We start from the raw sequence: 19,819 nt of genomic DNA, 5'->3' as shown, positions 1-19,819 counted from the left end.
ATTACAATGCTGGTCATTATTCATAATGCCCGCATTAATCACTTTGTCCATAACATATATACTACTATATATAGACTCTTGATAACTTGAAAATTTTTTCTATCCCTTCCAATGGAATTTTAAGTTACAGCTAATGTGATCATAAATATCACAGTATAATTAGGATTAAATACATATATTTTATTATTATTTAGATTTGTGTATGTACAAAGTAACAAAACATTGACACTATTAGAGAAAAAGTGTGTTGCATGCATGCATTGTCTATAGTCCATTGCTTCTTGATCAACAATATTTTTGATGCGTTGACTGCCTCGATAGCATCTTGTTTTATGAATAATAAGGTTTCTAAAAAGTTTCTTAAAAGCATGAGTGCTTTTCTCACTCTCCTGCACATAGGGGAACAGGGTATTTGTCCCCAGATTTATTTTTTCCTCATTTTTATCTCTTGTTTCTTTACTTGAGCAATGATGTTGCCTTCAGATAAGTGTTTTCTGACAACTGGTCATTGTTGGTGTCAACATGATTTTTAAATTACACTTTTTTTATCATTCTCTGCTGTAATGAGACTGACCCAATCTTCTTCAATATAGTGGACGGATTCAGATGGAAATTCTTATTCGTTTGAATCGGCAACAAATTTTTACATCTTTAAAACAATTTGCAGTGCTCTGTAGGACTTTATTACAAATTATCTCACTCCATACATGATCCATCTTCAATAACATGTAATATCTTTCATATGATAAGCTTTATGTATGTATTGTAATTTAAAGATTTAAGAAATTTCTCATTCTAAAAGTTGAAGTATTTGATGGTAAGAATTGAACTGTTATAACTTTCAGAATGGGAATTATTGAATATGGACTGCAATTGTTGATAAAAAGAATAGTTTTTCTGTTTTTATCCACTTACGAAAAAGGCCTGACATCATCTGTGCTTTCTTATTTGCTGATATTGTATAGTTAATGTCTTAATATTTCATTTTTCAGACTTTAAAGATTTTTTTCAATTAATTCCATCAAAACAACAAGCTAACACCTTTGCCATCTTTAACATCTAGCAATCAACCAATGCATTATAACCAGTACAGGTATACCTCGACTTACGTCGGTAATTGGTTCCAGGAGAGGCGACGTAAGTCGAATTTACTTGTGTAGTCACAACGTAAGTCGTAGTTTTGACTTACGTCGTAACTAAACGCCAATAATGGAGGAAACGCTAATAATGAGCACTTAAAGACCGCTAAATAAGACGACAACACAGAAACACAGATGTTTTCATGGTTCGTTCCCTAGGATTTATGATGATTGTATTAACATTTACTGTAAATGTACATATTTTAATATGATTTTATGTGCTTTCAACGCTTTTCTAGTGATATTACGACTTCAATGTTTATGGCGGACAGATTTAAAGTCAAATAAACTGACTTAAACTTGATTTTTATTTTTCCATATACTTTTTTGACAAACGACGTAAAATCAGGAACGACGTAACTCGAGAGGGACGTAAGTCGAGGTATACCTGTATATATAAACAACATATGTTTAGTATTTCAACTAGTGTTTCATAGTTTTTGAAATATCTATCCAGTTCTGTCAGTATTTATACTATCATAGGTTAAAATATCTTTGTAAACTTACAAAACAAACATCATCTTCCTTAGTATTCTTCTTTGTTGTTTCTCCCATAATTAACCTTCTTTGCATGGTGTATTTGTGGTACAGAGTGTGATTGTCCATTTAATTGATTGACTATTTTGTCATTCATTTATTTTTTCCTTTCTCTCGGCTTTAAAGTTTAATTGAATTATTTTATCATTGTTGTTTGATTATATGTGTATAGATTAATAGTAGTAATGCAATATGTATAAATATTTACAGGTCTGGATTAACCAGGGAGACATCATTCTTGTTGGTCTGAGAGATTATCAGGATGCTAAAGCTGACGTCATTTTGAAGTACAATCCAGACGAAGCTAGAAATCTGAAGTCGTACGGGGAATTACCCGAACACGGTATGTTTGTTTTCATAATATTTAAATTATATGACATTTAATAAATCCTTTCATAGGCAACTAATGCCATTCAAAATATTAATGAATTTCTCCAATGAAAATTTAGTTTTTTAAATCCAATTTATATTAAATTGTGAGTGGCTAGTTTTCATGCTGAGTGATTATTAAGATGGGTAATCTCGTGTCTGTATTTGGTTCAGTTTAGTCCTTTGCATCATCTATACTTTCTGTTGCATGAAAATGAAGAAGTCATCTAATAATTCGTATAAAAATGAATCGTTTTTAGTTGCTGTATTTATTCGATTATAAGCCGACCCGAGAAAAAATAAAATAAATAAAAAGTGAAATTTTATTAATCAAGTGTAAGGAATAAATTGTACATCATTTAATTGTTCAACCGCTGTCATCAGATTCATCGTCAATTGATTATTTGTTGCCGTCTTTGTACAGAGCATCAGAGTGTTTGACAGCACATCTTCTATGGTATCAAACGCATTCGAGATTGAACACTTTTTAAATGCACCAGCGACGACTTCTCTAGAAATGCTTTTCCACACGTGCATACAAAATTTGCAGAAACTTCTGGCGGTATTTTTCCAAACTTTCAGTGTCGCCTACCTTACTAACCATATTAACGATACTAATTGTAAGTCAACGGACTTTTTTTTCCTTTGAACTAGAAAGAAATTTAAAAAAAAGGTTGGCTTTCAATTGGATAAATGCAGTATTATGTATTTTCATTTCTTTTTAATTACTGTATATTTCTGCAGATAAGATGAGGTATAAATTTTTGGCAAAATTTTATAGTTTTAGCATATATCTGTCCCATAAGACGACCCCCAAACTATTGACGGCCTATGAATTTAGTTTAGGTCAGCGATCGTCATCTGGATAATAATACTGTATAGCGTTTACGGAAGTATGTCCTATTCATAATTTTTTGAACGAACAAATTTTATTTTCTGCCTTGCTATTGTTGCAAATGTTTGCACCGATTCGGGCATTTGGGTAACGACCTTGACCATTCACAACGTCGTACAGGTTATTCTAGTTCGTGGACGTGCCCTACTCTCTACTGGTAAATAATTACAGTTTGTCCGGTTTTTTATAATTGTTTTAATTTATATAAATTTCAATCTAATTTTTTTGTATCTGTCTATAAGACGACTTCAGATTTTGGGGGCCTTTTGTTATGATTCAACTGTCGTCTTACCTGCGGGAATATACGGTATATAAATATAAGATTTTTTTTTAAAATGAAATTTATAACATAAAAACATTATAGAAATATGACAAATTTTTGAATTTTGAAAAATATTTCACTTAGTAAATTTTGAGTTAATCCAGAATAATAATTATAAAATGTTTCATATACATATACTACTTAAGTATGTATGTATGTATGTATATGTTAAAAGTTGTGTGTGTGTGTGTGTGGGGGGGGCATTCCAAATATAATAGTATAATTTTATTTATTATATTATGATCTCAGTTATCTATTCATGATTTATTTGGACAAAAATTGTCTGTCCAGCTTAATAATTATGCTAATATTCCCCAAGCTTCTTTACTGGCAGCTATCTTTAGAAATTTGATGAAACTCCAGCTAGTTTTTTTTATTTCTAGTTATCCAATAGTAGCGTAGTGAGCAACTTGGCTCACTTTTTTCTGTTTTTATATCATATTTATATCATATAAAATTTTCTCACAACTACAAAATTTTTTGTTTTTCTTTAGGGTGTGGCCACTTGTAGTTTGCTTACCACTGTTTAATCTGTTTTACAACACACACTACACATCACTGCTCTACTTTTGATATATATATAAATTTGCAGAGTTTTTACAATAATTACTTTCTGCCCGTTTTTGTCCATGCAGTTACGAAAATTAAAATATAACTTAAATTTTAGTCAATATACGAAAAATTTTAATAATTAGTTTCTTCGCGGTATTGTACGCTAGTTTATAAGTCAATTTTTTATACCCGAATAAAGTCTTTAAAATTAGGGAACAATTAATGTGGTCTTATATGCTTTCACCAAAGGCTACTTTATGCTATATCCAGATTTTAGTTGTAGCCTACTTGTCTTTTTCGGAGATTGACTTATACAGCAACAGTAGGTCTAAACCAGAGTTTTGAGTTAAAACATTGCAATCAATTTATGTGATGAGTTAACTTATATGCCAGCATACAGGGTATATGTAATTGTTCACCTTGTATTTTCTTTAGGGATTATCAAAATCTGAAATTTAAGAACTTGTTTAGATTAGGGCACAATGGCATCTCCGTGCAGGCTGAGACGTTACGAATAAAATTGATATTGGTTGTATAAATCAGTATTTCTAAACCATTAATCTGTAGGAATTTTTGTCAGTAAAAAGTTACATTCTAATGATTAGATGGCCAAAGCAGTAAAAGCATCGTCATATTGCTTTAGGGCAGTGATTCTCAACCTTTTTTTTGTCACGGTACACTTTTAATAATTTAAAAATTTGGCGGCACACACGGTTACTTCGGTAAATACCGAAGGACAACCGGTGATGTCATAACAGTGAGTTTTTAAATGCGGTTGGTTATTTAGGTCACATTTTCTAAACACCTTGATAACTACAGGCAGTTACTGGTAACACTGGTAACAATTTCCAAACGCGCCCTAAGAAGGTAGAACCGATTGAACTACTTGTCTGACATCGCTTATGTATGAGTATTCGCAGTGGTGGCACACTAAACTGCTGCGGCACAGTGGTTGAGAATCACTGCTTTAGAGCTTTGGATTCAAGCAAACTTTGGAAAGTTTCATGTGTGGTTTCACCTGGAGTTTTCAAGCCATTTTCCCATCACTCTGTTGTCTCCACATTGCAACCCTGACTGAATCAATGATGGGTATGTAAAAAACTCCTGCTAGTATCTTTAGAAAACTTAATTAAAAATTAGTCTTTAGCAAAGAAGTTAGATGCTATTCCCATTCTGTGTCTTGCATTTGCTTTAGTCTTAAAAAGCAAAAAATGAAGCAAAGCAAAACAAAAATCACATTGGTTATCTGTTTTTTTTATTTATTATGTACAGTATAATTGAATTATTTGTATAAGAAATATTTGCTATTGTTTTGTTTGCTTAAATCTATATTTGGTTTTTATGTTAAATTAACATATTTATTTTGACGATTAGAGTGTTGTATGTAAAACAGTACATTTGCTTTTTATCAATTCCTAGTAGAAAATTTGAAAAATTTATCAAACTGCCATATGTTTTAGATTGAGTGCCTCTGATATAGATAGCAAGTGCTGGTACTTTGCAAAAAAATTCACATTCGATACGACAGAAAGAGAAGGTTAGAATGCCAAAAAATCACAATAAAGCAGAGGATATTCTATAATATTTTAAAAATATATTAAATAATTTAAACAAATTCATACGTACGAAACGTCCAGGTGAGTTATTCGGGTGAATAATATAGATTTTGCAGCCTGTGTGGATTCTACAGTATATCAATATAAACCTTGTTTAAATGATTCATCTGGTCAGCTGAGTGTTAAATGACCTTGTAGTCTTTATATAGTTGTGACTCATTAATATTTGACCAATTAAACCAAATGCATAAGATGTTAATTAAATAATTCAGTAAGAATATAATGTTTAAATGGTGTATTAAGGTTAGCAATCACACAACTTAACTTTGCATCATTTATAGTGTCATAAATAATTATTTTTGTTAAAAGACTGAAAGGTGAAATGTGCCTTGTTATATTAGAAAAAAGTGAAAATTGAATGAAGCTACTACACAATCTGCTTAATAAGTACACAAAAGCATAAAACTTAGTTATTTTACAACAAATATTTAATTAGAAATTATCTTAAATTATATAATTTAGTTACTATTTTGGGTAAGAACATAAGTAAATATAAATGAAATAGGAGTTCTATCTGGTTTATTTTTCATATGTATAATTACAATCAAAGCTGTATTGTCTTGTATTTATACACACAAAAATCTATAAATATGGAGCTATCGTGCGCTTCTATTGCACTATAATTATCCGTTGTAAAAATCGCAAGATATTTCTGAATTATTATATAAAAAGAAATCGAAATATTTTTAGTTGTTTTGAATGAGTTTGAAAATGTCAGTCATATCTTTCCAATAGTTATAAAGTGTTGAAAGTAGATCATAGCTTTCCAGCCATAAATAGAACAGTGACAATAAATCATCGGCAATGCTTTTTTATTTTATTTTATTGTTTTATGATTGAACTATAGAAATTTTGTATCCATTTTCAGGTAGTGCGGAAAATTGTATCACTATTTTATTCTTTAAATACAATTTCTTGTCTGCAGTTCTTTATTCTGGAAAATAGCAAATTCCGGTTATTTTAAATGAGTAAAATATCACACAAGATTTTGGAACTGATAGAAGCAGCCTAATAAATTTGATTTTTTCTCGGTGAAATTCAGGAGGAGATAGGATGCTCTGCTGTTATAATTTAATACCTTATAAAAGTTTTATGTTCAGTAAAACAAATCGGTTAATGTTACCTTAGGTGCCAAGATGGCGGCTCGTCTCTGATTCCAGCAAGGAAACAGTGGGAAGCACGTTCTAACCTAACCTAACCTAACCTATTCTAATAATTATGGCAATTTATTTCACTGTTTCCTTGCTGGAATCACAGACGAGCCGCCATCTTGGCACATTAACCAACAAATCAAAAAGTTCTTGTCTGGGAATACTTTCAGATGGCTGTTAGCAGTCCCTTGAAAAATGTAGTAGTACATTCTTGCTGTAGTACGGGGACATTAAATTTAAAGTTTGGAATAGTTCCTTTTTGAATATAAATCTACATTTATCAAGAGACACGACGATATTCTCGTTGCTAACTTGTATGGAGGCACTTTGCTGTATATTGCTAAGGATACTCGAAGAAACGATTTTAAGTGCTTTCCAAAAATCTAAGATGACAAGTAAATCTAATTTTCAACCTTTAGTTTTCGGCGGTTCGTCAGATATTTCGAGTCGAAATATATTCGAAGATAGATGTTTTCTCAGTTTTTCCATTACTCTATACATGCTTCCAACTCGGGAAAATAGAGAAATTTGATATATTTTGTTATTTGATATCAAAGCCGGCGTTTCGTAATACATAAAAATGTTGGTTTCGATAGACGCAGTCGTTTGCCCGATACGTTATAAAAATTCGAGGCATTCGAAGATAAAATAGTATATTCGGTTTGCGATTCGCGATTCAAATGATTGTTTAATCTCTATATTGAGGTGATCCTAACGCCATACCTTGAGTAAATCTTGTAGCGAGAAGTAATTTATTGTATTGTTTTTATTCTCCGATTTTGAGTAGAAAAAATGTAGTAAGTTTCGTTTTTAATTTTTTTTTTCCGTAGCTGATAAAACAAAACAATTCTGTTTTCTTTTTCCCTGTAATGTAAGTACACGTTCCGATTGATTGAACCTTATACACTACACGTGTTTCGTATTGATGGGGTGAGCTACCTGGCATTTAAGCGCGAAACTGTGTGACAGTTAGTTGCAACTTTCTTATTTTGAGTGACAGCTAAACCGATATTGATTGCTAAATTTTAAGGGATAGAAATAAACCGGAAGTTTAAAAACCGGAATAAGTAAGCTTGGTCTTGGCGGATAAATGCTTCTAATGCGCCAAATAACTAAGATTAAATAAGACTTAATTTGATGATATAAAAACAATTCTAATTTCTATGCGAACAAGATGTTTAAATTATTAACCCAATAACATTTTTGGGTTAATAAGCCGACTACAGCGTGAAGATAAACAACGGTTTTACAATGGATGAAACGACGAGGTTTGTAAATAAAACGCTGGGGGAGAAATAACTGCCATTGTTAATAGAATTCTAATTAATATTTACAAAATGTGAGCGAAACGATTTCATTTTAAATCAATTCTGCATCAAAATGCAACAACAAAAAAAAAAAAAAAACACAACTACTGTATAGTCTCTGTAATCCGGCATATGTCGGACTATAGAGAAACCAGTGTATAGTGTAGTCTGTGTATTATACGTTTCGATTCGATTTCTATTAATTATAAATAAACTGTTTAACAAATGGCTAGGAGACTTCGTCTGCCGTTCCCGAAGTTCAGACGACGTCATGTTAGAAAATATTTAAAAAAAATAATAATAATTAGACTTCATATTTAATCGCTATTAAAATGCTGGAGCTTTAATTATTTATAAAGTGAATCGAATATATTTTTATTTATTTAAGTCGATTAACTTTTTTAGAGCGGTAAGCGCATGCGCAAAGGCGTTGTTTGGCGAAAAGTCGTCTGCTGCGGATCCGCCATTTTGTTTGCATTGACAATTACAGAATTACAATGCGTAATATTAGCCAGTGTATTTAATCTGTTTCGATTAATATTAAAAAATAAATACATTTTATTGACATTTTGTAGTTCTTTTATTTAGTAAATAACATTTATTTTGGAAGTTGGGATTACCAAGCGCATGCGCAGAAGCTGCATTTTGAAAAACGTCGTCTGCTGCAGATCCGTCATTTTGGAAGCATACTTCATATAAATTTATTTCTGGTTTTTTAGATTTTGAAAATTGTCATGCCTTTAAAGTCGATTTTTTTCGGTACAAATGGCTATTCTATGCTTAATTCTTTTTATTAAATTTATCCTGGGATAGTGGCTTTACTGCCTACCTCTATCCAAATTGCTTTCTATCTAATTATTAATTAGCCTTAACGCAGGCCAATAAAAAATCTGGAAGATCTTAGGTACTACGGATGTGCCGGGTTGTGGTGTACGCCATCGTCGTCCTCATTTATTTACCAAAGGGTAAAACGGAGAAGTGAGTGAGAGCAATTGGAAACAAAGTTGGCAATTTTATAGTTCCAAAGATTCTATTATTCGCTACATTTATAATTTGTATGACTGGATTGTTGGAAAATAGTCTGCCAATGCCGAGCTGCAACTTTTGCTGCAATGCTCTCAATTTTAGTAGCATCTTGCCCCTGTACGTCATACTTTTCCCGTTAACAACAGAGTTGTACCGGTTGTCTATCTAAGTCCGTTTGGGAGAATATTTTCAAATCGAAATAACGTGATTTCCGGTTCAAACGGGAAATTCGTATTTAGTTAATCGGGGCCTCCTGCCTCTAAGCTTTCTGTATCTGGTCCCGACTTTCGTCTCTCTAACTTTGTTCTCGACATTAAGGGAGGACGGGCCGATGTCGGTGGGAATTTATAAGTCTACATTTTTTGAAAATTGCAGCCTGAAATGATATATGAAAATCAACTTTTCTTTATCACAACAAAGGTTTCTGTCTGTTGTTGTATGACAACACATGTCTGATGATGATAACTTTGAATCTTTATCAAATATTGTAATCTATTACTTTAATAAATTGTATATTTCTCTCTCTCGTATTAATTATGTTATGGAGTTCTAAATGAATAGTGGAGGTTCTACTAAATTATGTCTATATACTTATCGTATCTAATGATAACTTCAGTTGTGATGTGTTTCTTTGCATTTTAGTATCAATTAGTAGCAGTTAAATTTTATAGGCTTTCTTGTTTTGTATATATTTTTAGTAAAAGAATGATATAGTAATACAGTGTGTCAATGCAATATTCAAATGTGTGTATAAGGAAGAGAGTGTTAACTAAATTCAGTAAAAAAAGAAAAAAAGATTATTAGGAGCTGAATAAATGTACAATTTAAAATGATCATATGTTAATGTGATCAATGTTATTTCTTATATAACCAGATTTTTTATTATTATAATTTACTATAGTTTATATACATAATATGGTTAAAAATTACAGCAGTGTAAAATTAGAATAATAAAATTTTTAAATGAATTTTGTTTTTCAGCTAAAATCAATGATGCAGTTACTTTTGGAGAAGAGGAGGAAGATGATAACATCATTGAATTTGACGAAGTTAGTGGAGAGGAAGACATTGATAATGTACGTACCGTTAATTTTTTATTTATCTAACAGGAAAGTGATTACATTTTTATCATTTTTAAATGAAGTTTATTAATAATCGGTAACAAGGATAAAATGATATTTCATTACCTCGTTTGATTTCTCAAGATCTTAAGGTCTGCGAGAATAATTATAAGATGCGTTTTTGTAAAGATTCTAAAATACAGGATGCCCTAAAATTACCTATACAACTTCCATGTGTTAAAATAGACCATCGACGCATGTAAAAATTTCAGTATTGTGTCATTTTACAACTTACTTTTTTCTGTATAAAGTTTTTTCGTTTGTATCAAGTTTATTTTGTTTGGATTGGTCGGCTAGATCTGATGTCGCACCTTTCTTTCTTTCTTTGGGGATTTGTCAAAGATCATGTGACAATATGCAGGTGATAGACATTGATGATTCAAAAGCAAGAATCACATATGCTGTTGAACATATTGATGCAAAAGTGCTGCAGTGTACAGTACATGGTGGCATTTGGAGTATTGGCTGGATATTTTGCAATTCCTAATTGTTCATGTATCGAATGTTTGCAACATTATTGCTTTAATGAAAAAATTTTGGAAAATACGGATTTTAAAAATTCTTATGTCACAATCCTTCATGTGTTGTCATAAAATTCGTTGAAGACTAAAGTTGTATGGATAATTTGCAGGAACCCTATATATGTACTGGTACATATATAATAATTTTTCTGGTATTATGCTTTACTATATGAAAAAAAGATTTATAGTAAAATCTTTATAATAATTGGTGTTACTGAATGCAACAGTACTTTTTAAATTTGATAAACATCTTTTATGGAGTTAGAGATTTTTCATTCATTTTCATATTAGATCCACGAATCATTATCAGATTAAAGATTGATATCCATTAATTGAGATAATCTCCATTTATTACAAAAAAGCATGCTAGAAATACAATCAAATTTTCGATTCTCTGATGTAATGTGAACAATAAATTGCGATTATAATGTAATTAAAATAATTTCTTTTAGTTAAAATTATAACAGTGTTGCAGATAAAATTTATTTGTCTAGTTTTTATCTAGTAATCTTTAAAATAGTTAGTTCAAATTTCCATTATAAAATGACACAAAGAATTCAGTTTTAAATCTATTCTGGATTCTGTGCGGATTGTTTGAGTGGGAGGCATATTGTTGTACCTTGTCTGTCGTGCTTGCTGGTCAACTTACCGTGGTTCGGCATTAATCATAAAAAGAAAATTGAGGCTGTTATCTAAGTCATAAATAATACAAAGACCAAATATTTAGGATTAGAGATTGTTTCGATCATTTTTCTACAGAATTAATATATTAAATGAAAGTTTTATATATTTACATCATTTATTATAATCAAATTATTATCTTTTATCCATTTCTAATATATTATTATTATTTATTCGGAATGGCGTAAATTCTGTGTAAAGTCAATTGATTTATCATAGAGTTGCAGGTTTGTTTTTCCTGTCTTTATATAATAGGAAATGAAGTTATGATATATAATTTATACTACCATACATTTAAAAAAAATTTCTTAATATTCCTTTTCCCAAAATTGTTCGATGTGAGATCATATTTTGAAATGTAAAAATCGTTGCCTATCTTCTCTCTGCCTTAAGCTTTTTTCAATGCAGTTTTGTTTCCCAAATATATTGTTGAACATTTCTGAATATGATAGAAAACAGACGTACGGATAGTAAATATGTATTTTATGAAGAATTCCACCGATAACGACCGGTAATGCTTAATATATAAATGTAGTAGATGAAAATATGTAATTATTTATATATAAATAATGTGTTTTTTTAGATATAAACTGAAATATTTTGATATAATTTTAATGTATTTGCTGTACATGTCTTATTGCTTTTTCTGTAAAATAAGCAAATTTGATGAAAAATTGTAAATAATAATGAAATAAATATTGGAGTATCTTTGTTATATATTGAATTAATATCTACAATAAATATTTAAACATTTTAAGTCTTGAAACGTTTTCATTTTATACATATCCAACATAGTAAACACTTAAAATGTTTGAATATTTTCTGAAGATGTTAGTTAAATGGATATTTTAAATTTATAACATTTAAATATTTATCCTTATCATAAATTGTTTATATTTTATTCCTATAAATTTTATATTTATTTATTTATTCCTTGTTTGATCAATATTTGAGTCTTTAGTGTCACTAATTATTATTTCACTTTATTTATGTCTGACTTTGTTTCCATCAATCTTATTTGCCTTCTTATCTGTGTTTCTTTTTTGCTTTACGATGATAAATTGCTATATCATTCGGAGAGATTATTTTTTAATGCTGCCAGATTTTTATATCAAATTTAGATCGTTCGGGTCAATTTTTGTATCGCATTTACGTTGCGCTCGGAAAAATAAAGTTTAGATTACTTTAAATTAAACTTTGGTTTTCGGGGTTTATTTAAAATTTCAGATTTAAGCATTTGAATTAAAGTTATTAATTATTTTTACCAATTGCATGTGTAATTTATTTAATCCATTTTATTAATTGTACTGTACATTTTTTAAATTAAATGAACAAATCTTAAGTTGTCACTTACAAATTTTATTTCATATTTGTACATTGAAGTCAATATAAAACTATTATAATGTCAGGTTTACATAAAAACTGAATGACTTCAACAAGTTAGGTTACAAATTATTCTCTAATTAATCAGCATAATCTAATTAATTAGTGAACATCAAGTGCCAAGAGAGAAAAGAATACTGGCAATCCATTAGGAAAATTATATTGTATATAATAAATAGTATCTGAAGAACTCCGACGATTATAAAATGATTAGCTAGAAGTACTGTACAATTGTTGAAATGTTAAATTCTTTCTAAATATATAAAAATAGACAATCAGAGTTGATAATTTTCTTCGTGCTCGAATAAAAATTGACACACTAAAAATAGAAACGATTAATTTTAAAATATTCGAGTAACGGTTTTCTACAATTAATATTTTAATTAAACGTTTTGATAAATTAATGTAAATAATATAATTCTTAATTTGATTTATGCTGTTTGCATTTGAACACAACCGGAAAATTTTTGCTTTACTTAGATATTATTTCATTCTAGAATAATCAAAGTATAGATTTTTATATTAAATCCCGTTTAATATCTAAAATAGGAATCAATTCTTTCCTTATTTTTGTCTTTATTAGCAATAGAAGTAAAATTGTCATGAGTTTTTGAATTGATTTTTTTTCTTTCCGTTTGTTTTGTTTTAATACTATATTTACTTAGTTTTTCCTCATCTTACTTTATAATTTTATATTAAAATACAAAAGTGCATAATATATTTTTGAATATAAGTGAAATATCGTTTTGTATTTCAATTTTTTTATAGATATAGAAACCAAATTTGCGTGCCATCATATTCAACCAGGGATATGTTTGAAGATATTATAATTATTGAAATTTAAGAAAACATTATTTGGCTTCGAAATTTGGATGTATTGTCTTCTCTATTAAAAATCAAGTTTTTTAAAATATTTTTCCTTGATCTATTTTTTATTAATTAATTACTGATTCTATAATTACTGATGTAAATATAATAGAATAAAATATTTTTAAATTTCAATGTAACATGTTAATGAAGCTATTTTCGAGTTTCGATCCTGCATCGAGACGTCACACATTGCAAAAGTAGTTTTCCGGTAAAATATTCTTATTATGTTCAAGAAATTGTATAAATCCGAGAAATGTCTCGTGGATTGTAAATGCATTATTTTATTCATATGTATATTGTGTGTGTGAAGTGGAATTATCTAAAGGTTGCTAATTATTTAAAAAAAAAAAATTTTTTTTTAATAAATGTATATTCCATTTTTAATTGTTTGGAACATTAGTCAAAAGGAATGATTTAATTTCGTGATTGTGACTGATTTAATTTTAAAAAGGTTAAGTTTTTAAGTAGATATAAATCTTGTAATTTCATTTCCGAAACAAAATGGAAACAATAAATTATCTCTTGTAGAAATTTTTGATATAAATTATCCTCTGCATTTCATTTTACAGAAGTACAAAAAGTAAGATTGCTATCATTAGCATTAGCTTTTCTTTATGAACAGTGTACATTAGGAAAAAAATATATCTAAAAATAATGTTTTAAGAGACTGTATCTATTACAGAAATGTAAAAATGTTTTTCATATATATAATTTTAAAATGAAAAGAAAAAATTATTTTTGATGGGAAAATGGCAAGAAAAATTTGTAAAAAACATTTTAAAAAAAAAAGGAATTTAAAAAGGTATTAATTTAAATTTGTCAGTTTTTAAGAAAATTATCAGTAAAAACTCCCAATCTGATTATTCTACTTCAATTTATAACATCTTTAATAGAATCCAGGCATAAATAACAAGCTTATTACCCGTACGAGGATGATTTTCTCCGTGCTTTCGTGGTTTAAATAAATATATATTTTGAATGGCCACTACGGATATATATAGAGAAACATTTTTAGTCGTGTATAGTACCGTTTTCTCTATCATATCTACAGAATAAAATTTAATATATATCATCATTTAGAATGACACTGTTTTCTATAAATGTTATCTTATATTTCTGTGTATTTACTGTTTGAATGTTATATATCTTATTGATACTAATCTCGTAGAATAAAAGTGACAAGAATGTAAGTTAGAATGATTCCCACAGTTTAATAAACTAGAAAAAATTGTTTTTCTTTTTCTGTAGTCGTGACCGTGCTTCACAAATGACATTTAAATTTTAATTACGAAATTATATTTTACTCCCTCCGACAGGCGAGATTGATTTATTGGCGTTACGTCTCAAATTTTTTCTTTTCAATCAGCATATGTCAGCAGCAAAGCGCGTTAAACTTTTATATATATATATATAAGTAAGGAGATGTGTCGAATGAAGAATTAAAATTTAAGAAAATCTTCAAGATCTAAAATGAATTCTTGCAATGATGATGATATTATACAATGTAATCATATATTACCAGTTTTTAATATATGATTTGAGTAAATATTTTGAGATATTTATCAATTATATCTTGTACTAGCATGTAACTTACTTTTTAATCAGTAGTACTTGTCAAGAAGACAAATTAAAAGTAGAAATAGTATAACTCCTAAGGTTTAAATTGGATAAATTTTAGCTCTGAGAACAATTAGAAACACTAAACTTTCACTAAATTCGTTGAATTATACAAAAAGCAAAGATCGGGATAAATTAGAGTATAAAATGCCGACGAGTTTTCTATATATAGGTTTAGAATAACTTGCATTTAAATATGTTAAACAGACATTCAATTGGCACTGGATAATAGATTAATAATATTTGAATTTTATTAATCTATTCAGATATTATTAAACAGATGTTTTATGCGTAATTTGTATAAGATTTATTTATTTACTATTAAATATTAATTTTGACTTTTATTAACTGCATTTATAACAAATTAAGAAAATCATAATTTTTATTTAAAAGAAGTTTGAATATTTTTACCGATTTTTATGTTGAAATTTCTATAACTGGAATATATACTATGGAATTTGGAATTTAGTAAAACAAACTGTTAACTTGATTATCATCAATTTTATTTTTAGTAATGTTTTGATTAAGTGAACTCACTTCCTCAGTTTCCTTTGAATAGTTTATATGTAAACAGCATAAAATCTAAAATAGTGTCGGCCAATTGCGGTGTACAGACCTCGAGAGAAGAAAGGACAATCAATCAGCCGGTTACACTCGAACCGACAGTAAATGTTGATATTTGTCAACTAGTCGACCTGCGTATCCGAATAAAACTTACATTCTTTACATTATACCTAATGTATTTCTCGGTCCTTCCTCCCGAGAGCTTCTCAAAGCAAATGTTGGAAACTTTACCTCGAGTCCCATTATCAATATTACCTGCATTTTAACCGACGACACGATCGGTAGAATAAATCTAACAAAGCTATAATTGAAAATTCATTATTGATAAATGTTAGTAAATTAGAAGCAGTACTCTTGTGATATTATGTCAGAGCAGAAGAATAAAATTCCAGTTTTTTTCATTTAGGATAAGTTAATCTTTCATATAGTTTTTAATTTTATCATTTACAATAAAGGTGACATATCAAATGACAAATTAAAGTATTTATTTAGTCTGTAAATTACACTAACTCTATCTAATTATTTACCGATACCCCAAAGAGGCCACTCCACAGTGCCCTAAGACATAAAATATAAAGGAAAGAACCGAGATGGGCGATTTTGCCACCTCCGTTTATTAATTTACATCTTTGAAATACATACGGTTAAATGACTTAATCGAGTAGAACAATTAATAAAAATTAATATTTCAAAATAACTAATAATACGCGAGGAGAGAAACGGATGCATTTTGTTAAACAAGCATAAATTGGAAACACTACACCCCGGAGCCTTTAAAATCTCGTATTAGCAGGCCACAGAGCGAAAATTAGACAGTCGAAAGTATCCGACGCGATCAAAAATAATAATTTATCTCGGAGGTCGATTCGATTACCCACGCCGAATCCTCTTTCCTGGGACGGGACTGCGTCGGCTACATAATGTAGCCGGTGCAGTCCCATTGTAAATATTAACACTTAATCATTTTTTCATTCCTAGATGGCAGCACATATGTGATAATTCAAAAAAATTAACAGCCTGTAATGCAACTCTTACTTAAAATTTCAACATATTTATTAAACAATTAAAATATTTTGTAAACAATTAGTTAAATGCTTACAATAACACTATGTTAAAGAAAGTTCATTTAGCCACATGGAAAAATAACAATAAATTGAAAGTGTGTAAGTAATACACGTATACATTTTTATTTAATGAACATAAATTAGGAGACACTCTTGTATTTTTATAAAATTTAAAACTAGAATTAAAATTCGGGTGGCATTTTTAAGGAACCAAATAATCAATTAATTACGACGGCAGACTATCAAAAGTGCTTTATGGTTTATAAAATAAATAAAAAAATTTTTAGTGTTTTATTTTAAGTTATAAGATTTTAGATCAAACTACTTGTTAATGTCCAAAAGTTTTTATTTTAATAATAATCTTACATAAGGATCCAATTACCAAAAATCATTACAATCTCATCACTATGAAGAGTTCTTTACAAATGTTTATATACAAAGTTACATTGGAAGAACTATAAATGACAATTTAAAGTTATTTTATTGTGTTTTGTTGAATGTTTGTTGATTTTATTTTATTTTTGTTTATAAATTTTAAGTTATTAGATAATAAAGGAAGTTTCTTTTCAACATTTCTACAACAAATATACTTTAATAAGTGGTTTATCTGTTGTAGGGATGAAGCGATTGGTATCTTTTCAGTCTTTTCTTAGAATTAATACATTATTATTTTGTTTAAAACACAAAAAACTGAAGAGCATGTATATGTTATATATTTTATTCGGAAGTATCAGAGTGTTGTACCTTCTTTTTTATCCATCTGTTTGTTTATTTTCTTTCTTTTTTCCGAAACTTTACTCGCCGTATCGAATTTTCTTCCTTTCGATAAGATCCGTTTAGATTCTCTCTCTCTCTCTTTACGGATAATGTCCTAAGGAATACGAGTGCATCAACTCTGGACCGAGGCGGAAAACCGCCGCCGTTCAATCTCTCGGATTTTTCTCCATTCGAATTGCCGGTTCTCGTCTCGTCCGAAGTAAATCTAGAAAAATTTCGCATTGCCCTCCGCGGTAGCTCGTCCGGCAGCCTTCTCGACATAATAATTATTGATTTTACTAAAGGCACGTTGTGTTTTATATAAATTTACACGTTATTTTAATTTGTTCGGTCGACACATCAATAGCGGAAAAGATATTTAAGAGCGTACGGCTCGATATTTACATTTCATTTGTTTCGGCCAAGGCCCTTACGGATTAGTATAATTACACTCTTTGCAATCGAAACCTTCCTAAGCTAAATCGACGTTAAACATAAAAATCTTCTTCTATATTATTCTCATATTAACCGGGATTAAAATCAAACCGACAAGGATTTAATGTAATTTCCTAATTTGAAGTAAATCAGTTTGAAAGTGATTTCCATCCCCCTCTTCCTTTTCATTAACCCTGTTAACTCCTGTATTAATTTTTCATAAACTTGATCTCTGGACACATGAATTACACAAATAAAAATGTAATTTATTATATTTTTGTGGAGCTGTAACATAAATATTTGTTTATAAGTTAAAGAACATCAATTCAAAGTAGCTATTTTTGATACTATGATTAAAAAAAACTAATGTCTCAAGAGATGAAAGGGGTGAGAATATCAAATTTATATTAAATTAGATTTAAAAATACACACAGAAGTAGTGTAGACAGGTGTGTGTGTGTGTGTGTGTAATTTTTTTGGAATTAAAAAAATGAAAGCACAAACTTAATTAATTATTAAAATATTATTAAGTTTTATACATTTAAATCATAATTAAGCTGTGTACTCCTTGATATTATTAAGGTAGATGGAATTCCCAAAGGTTAAAATAAAATAGCCGGTGGGATATCTCCACCTCCCACGGCCGAAAATGATGTAGGACCCACTGAAATTTTCGAGGGGAGCTAAAATAATAAAATAAATGGAGGAAATGTTTTAAAAATTAGCGAGGAAAATTTACGAACCGGTAAATATTGTTTAGAGTCTGCTTGATAAAGTAATGGCATTCCGGATTGCCATCAAAAAGGTCATAGTTCAACTCTCGGTTAGAATTATTATTATTGTTTCTGTTCGCTGCCCAGCCGGCATAAAACGGTTTTATATTTTACTATATATATTAGAAAAATAAATCATTCATTAAGCGGTATAATCATTTACGTGACCACCTTTGCGCTAGGTGTTTTTCATTTTCTATTGTTTAACGGTTATAAAAGGCCCCCCACGCCTCGGGGCCCTAAGGCTTAATGTATTTACTCGGATTCGCCGAGATCGAATGTAGTTACAGAGGAAACTCGATCCGGTTGGAGCGGGGGACAGGAAATTAACTCCCCTTTTTACTAGTGTTATTTCCCGTCAGATAAGCGCCCTCCATGCTTAACTATTGGCAAATTACTGCCACCTCGGTTGATTGATGAAACTTTTACATAAGATTTTTATTCCTTGTTATTATTTTTAGAAAAATTTATGGAGGAAACGGCAGAATTCACGCTAAGGTATAAAACACTACAATTTATTATTTAAGCGCCGAACTTGTGTCCAATTTGGCAGTTTCCTTTTCGAATCTCCCCCCAATAAAACAACGGTTTCGATCAGCTTCGTTCGGAACCTACCGAAATGTTCCAAAATAGTGCTTTAAAATCGGCGTGAAGTCGATCCATGTGTTCCAAGTGTTTCTAGTGCTTTAAAATCAGCGTAAAATGTCCTCCCTTTCCTTCAAGGATCAACGTGAGATTGCTATTTTGAGGCAGAATATTACACATAGGAGATGCCAGGATGCGACAGGACGTAATACGAGAAGAGTGGCAGAAGGATATCTTTTTACAATGTTTATCTTTTACTTTAACGGCGCATTAATAATAGAAAATGGAGGGCCGATGAATAATTTATCGGCAAGAAAAGGGGGGATGAGATTAGGTAGAATAAATAAGCCGGCATATGGTAAATTTGTATGTGTTACGGAAGAATATTCCGGTTTATAAATGATAAATGTGAAAACCGGGCGGAATATTAAGGGGCAGTTTGCTTACAACCTCCTTTTTTGTGACGGTGTTCCTTCACTTTCGACTAACAATTCGAAAAGGAAACGTCGTAACCTTACTTTCTTATCGAATTTGA

General features: G+C 29.8%; 1 protein-coding gene across 1 annotated transcript in view; it reads left to right on the top strand.

Annotated features, from left to right (window-relative positions):
* The window catches only part of LOC136974243 (eukaryotic translation initiation factor 1A, X-chromosomal-like), a 30,214-nt gene extending 16,681 nt beyond the window's left edge, over positions 1-13,533 (top strand). Inside the window, 3 exon segments of the mRNA XM_067269080.1 lie at positions 1,887-2,019; positions 9,896-9,990; positions 13,389-13,533. Coding sequence (XP_067125181.1) covers positions 1,887-2,019; positions 9,896-9,990; positions 13,389-13,394 — 234 coding nt within the window. The 3' untranslated portion in view covers positions 13,395-13,533.
* Positions 13,534-19,819: the final 6,286 nt, after the last annotated feature.

Source organism: Centruroides vittatus, unplaced genomic scaffold, assembly GCF_030686945.1.
Source record: "Centruroides vittatus isolate TY-2023 unplaced genomic scaffold, ASM3068694v2 contig_1078, whole genome shotgun sequence".
Lineage (NCBI taxonomy): Eukaryota > Metazoa > Arthropoda > Arachnida > Scorpiones > Buthidae > Centruroides > Centruroides vittatus.
The sequence above is the reverse complement of the archived record's forward strand: the minus strand, read 5'-3'. Positions and strand labels throughout refer to the sequence as shown.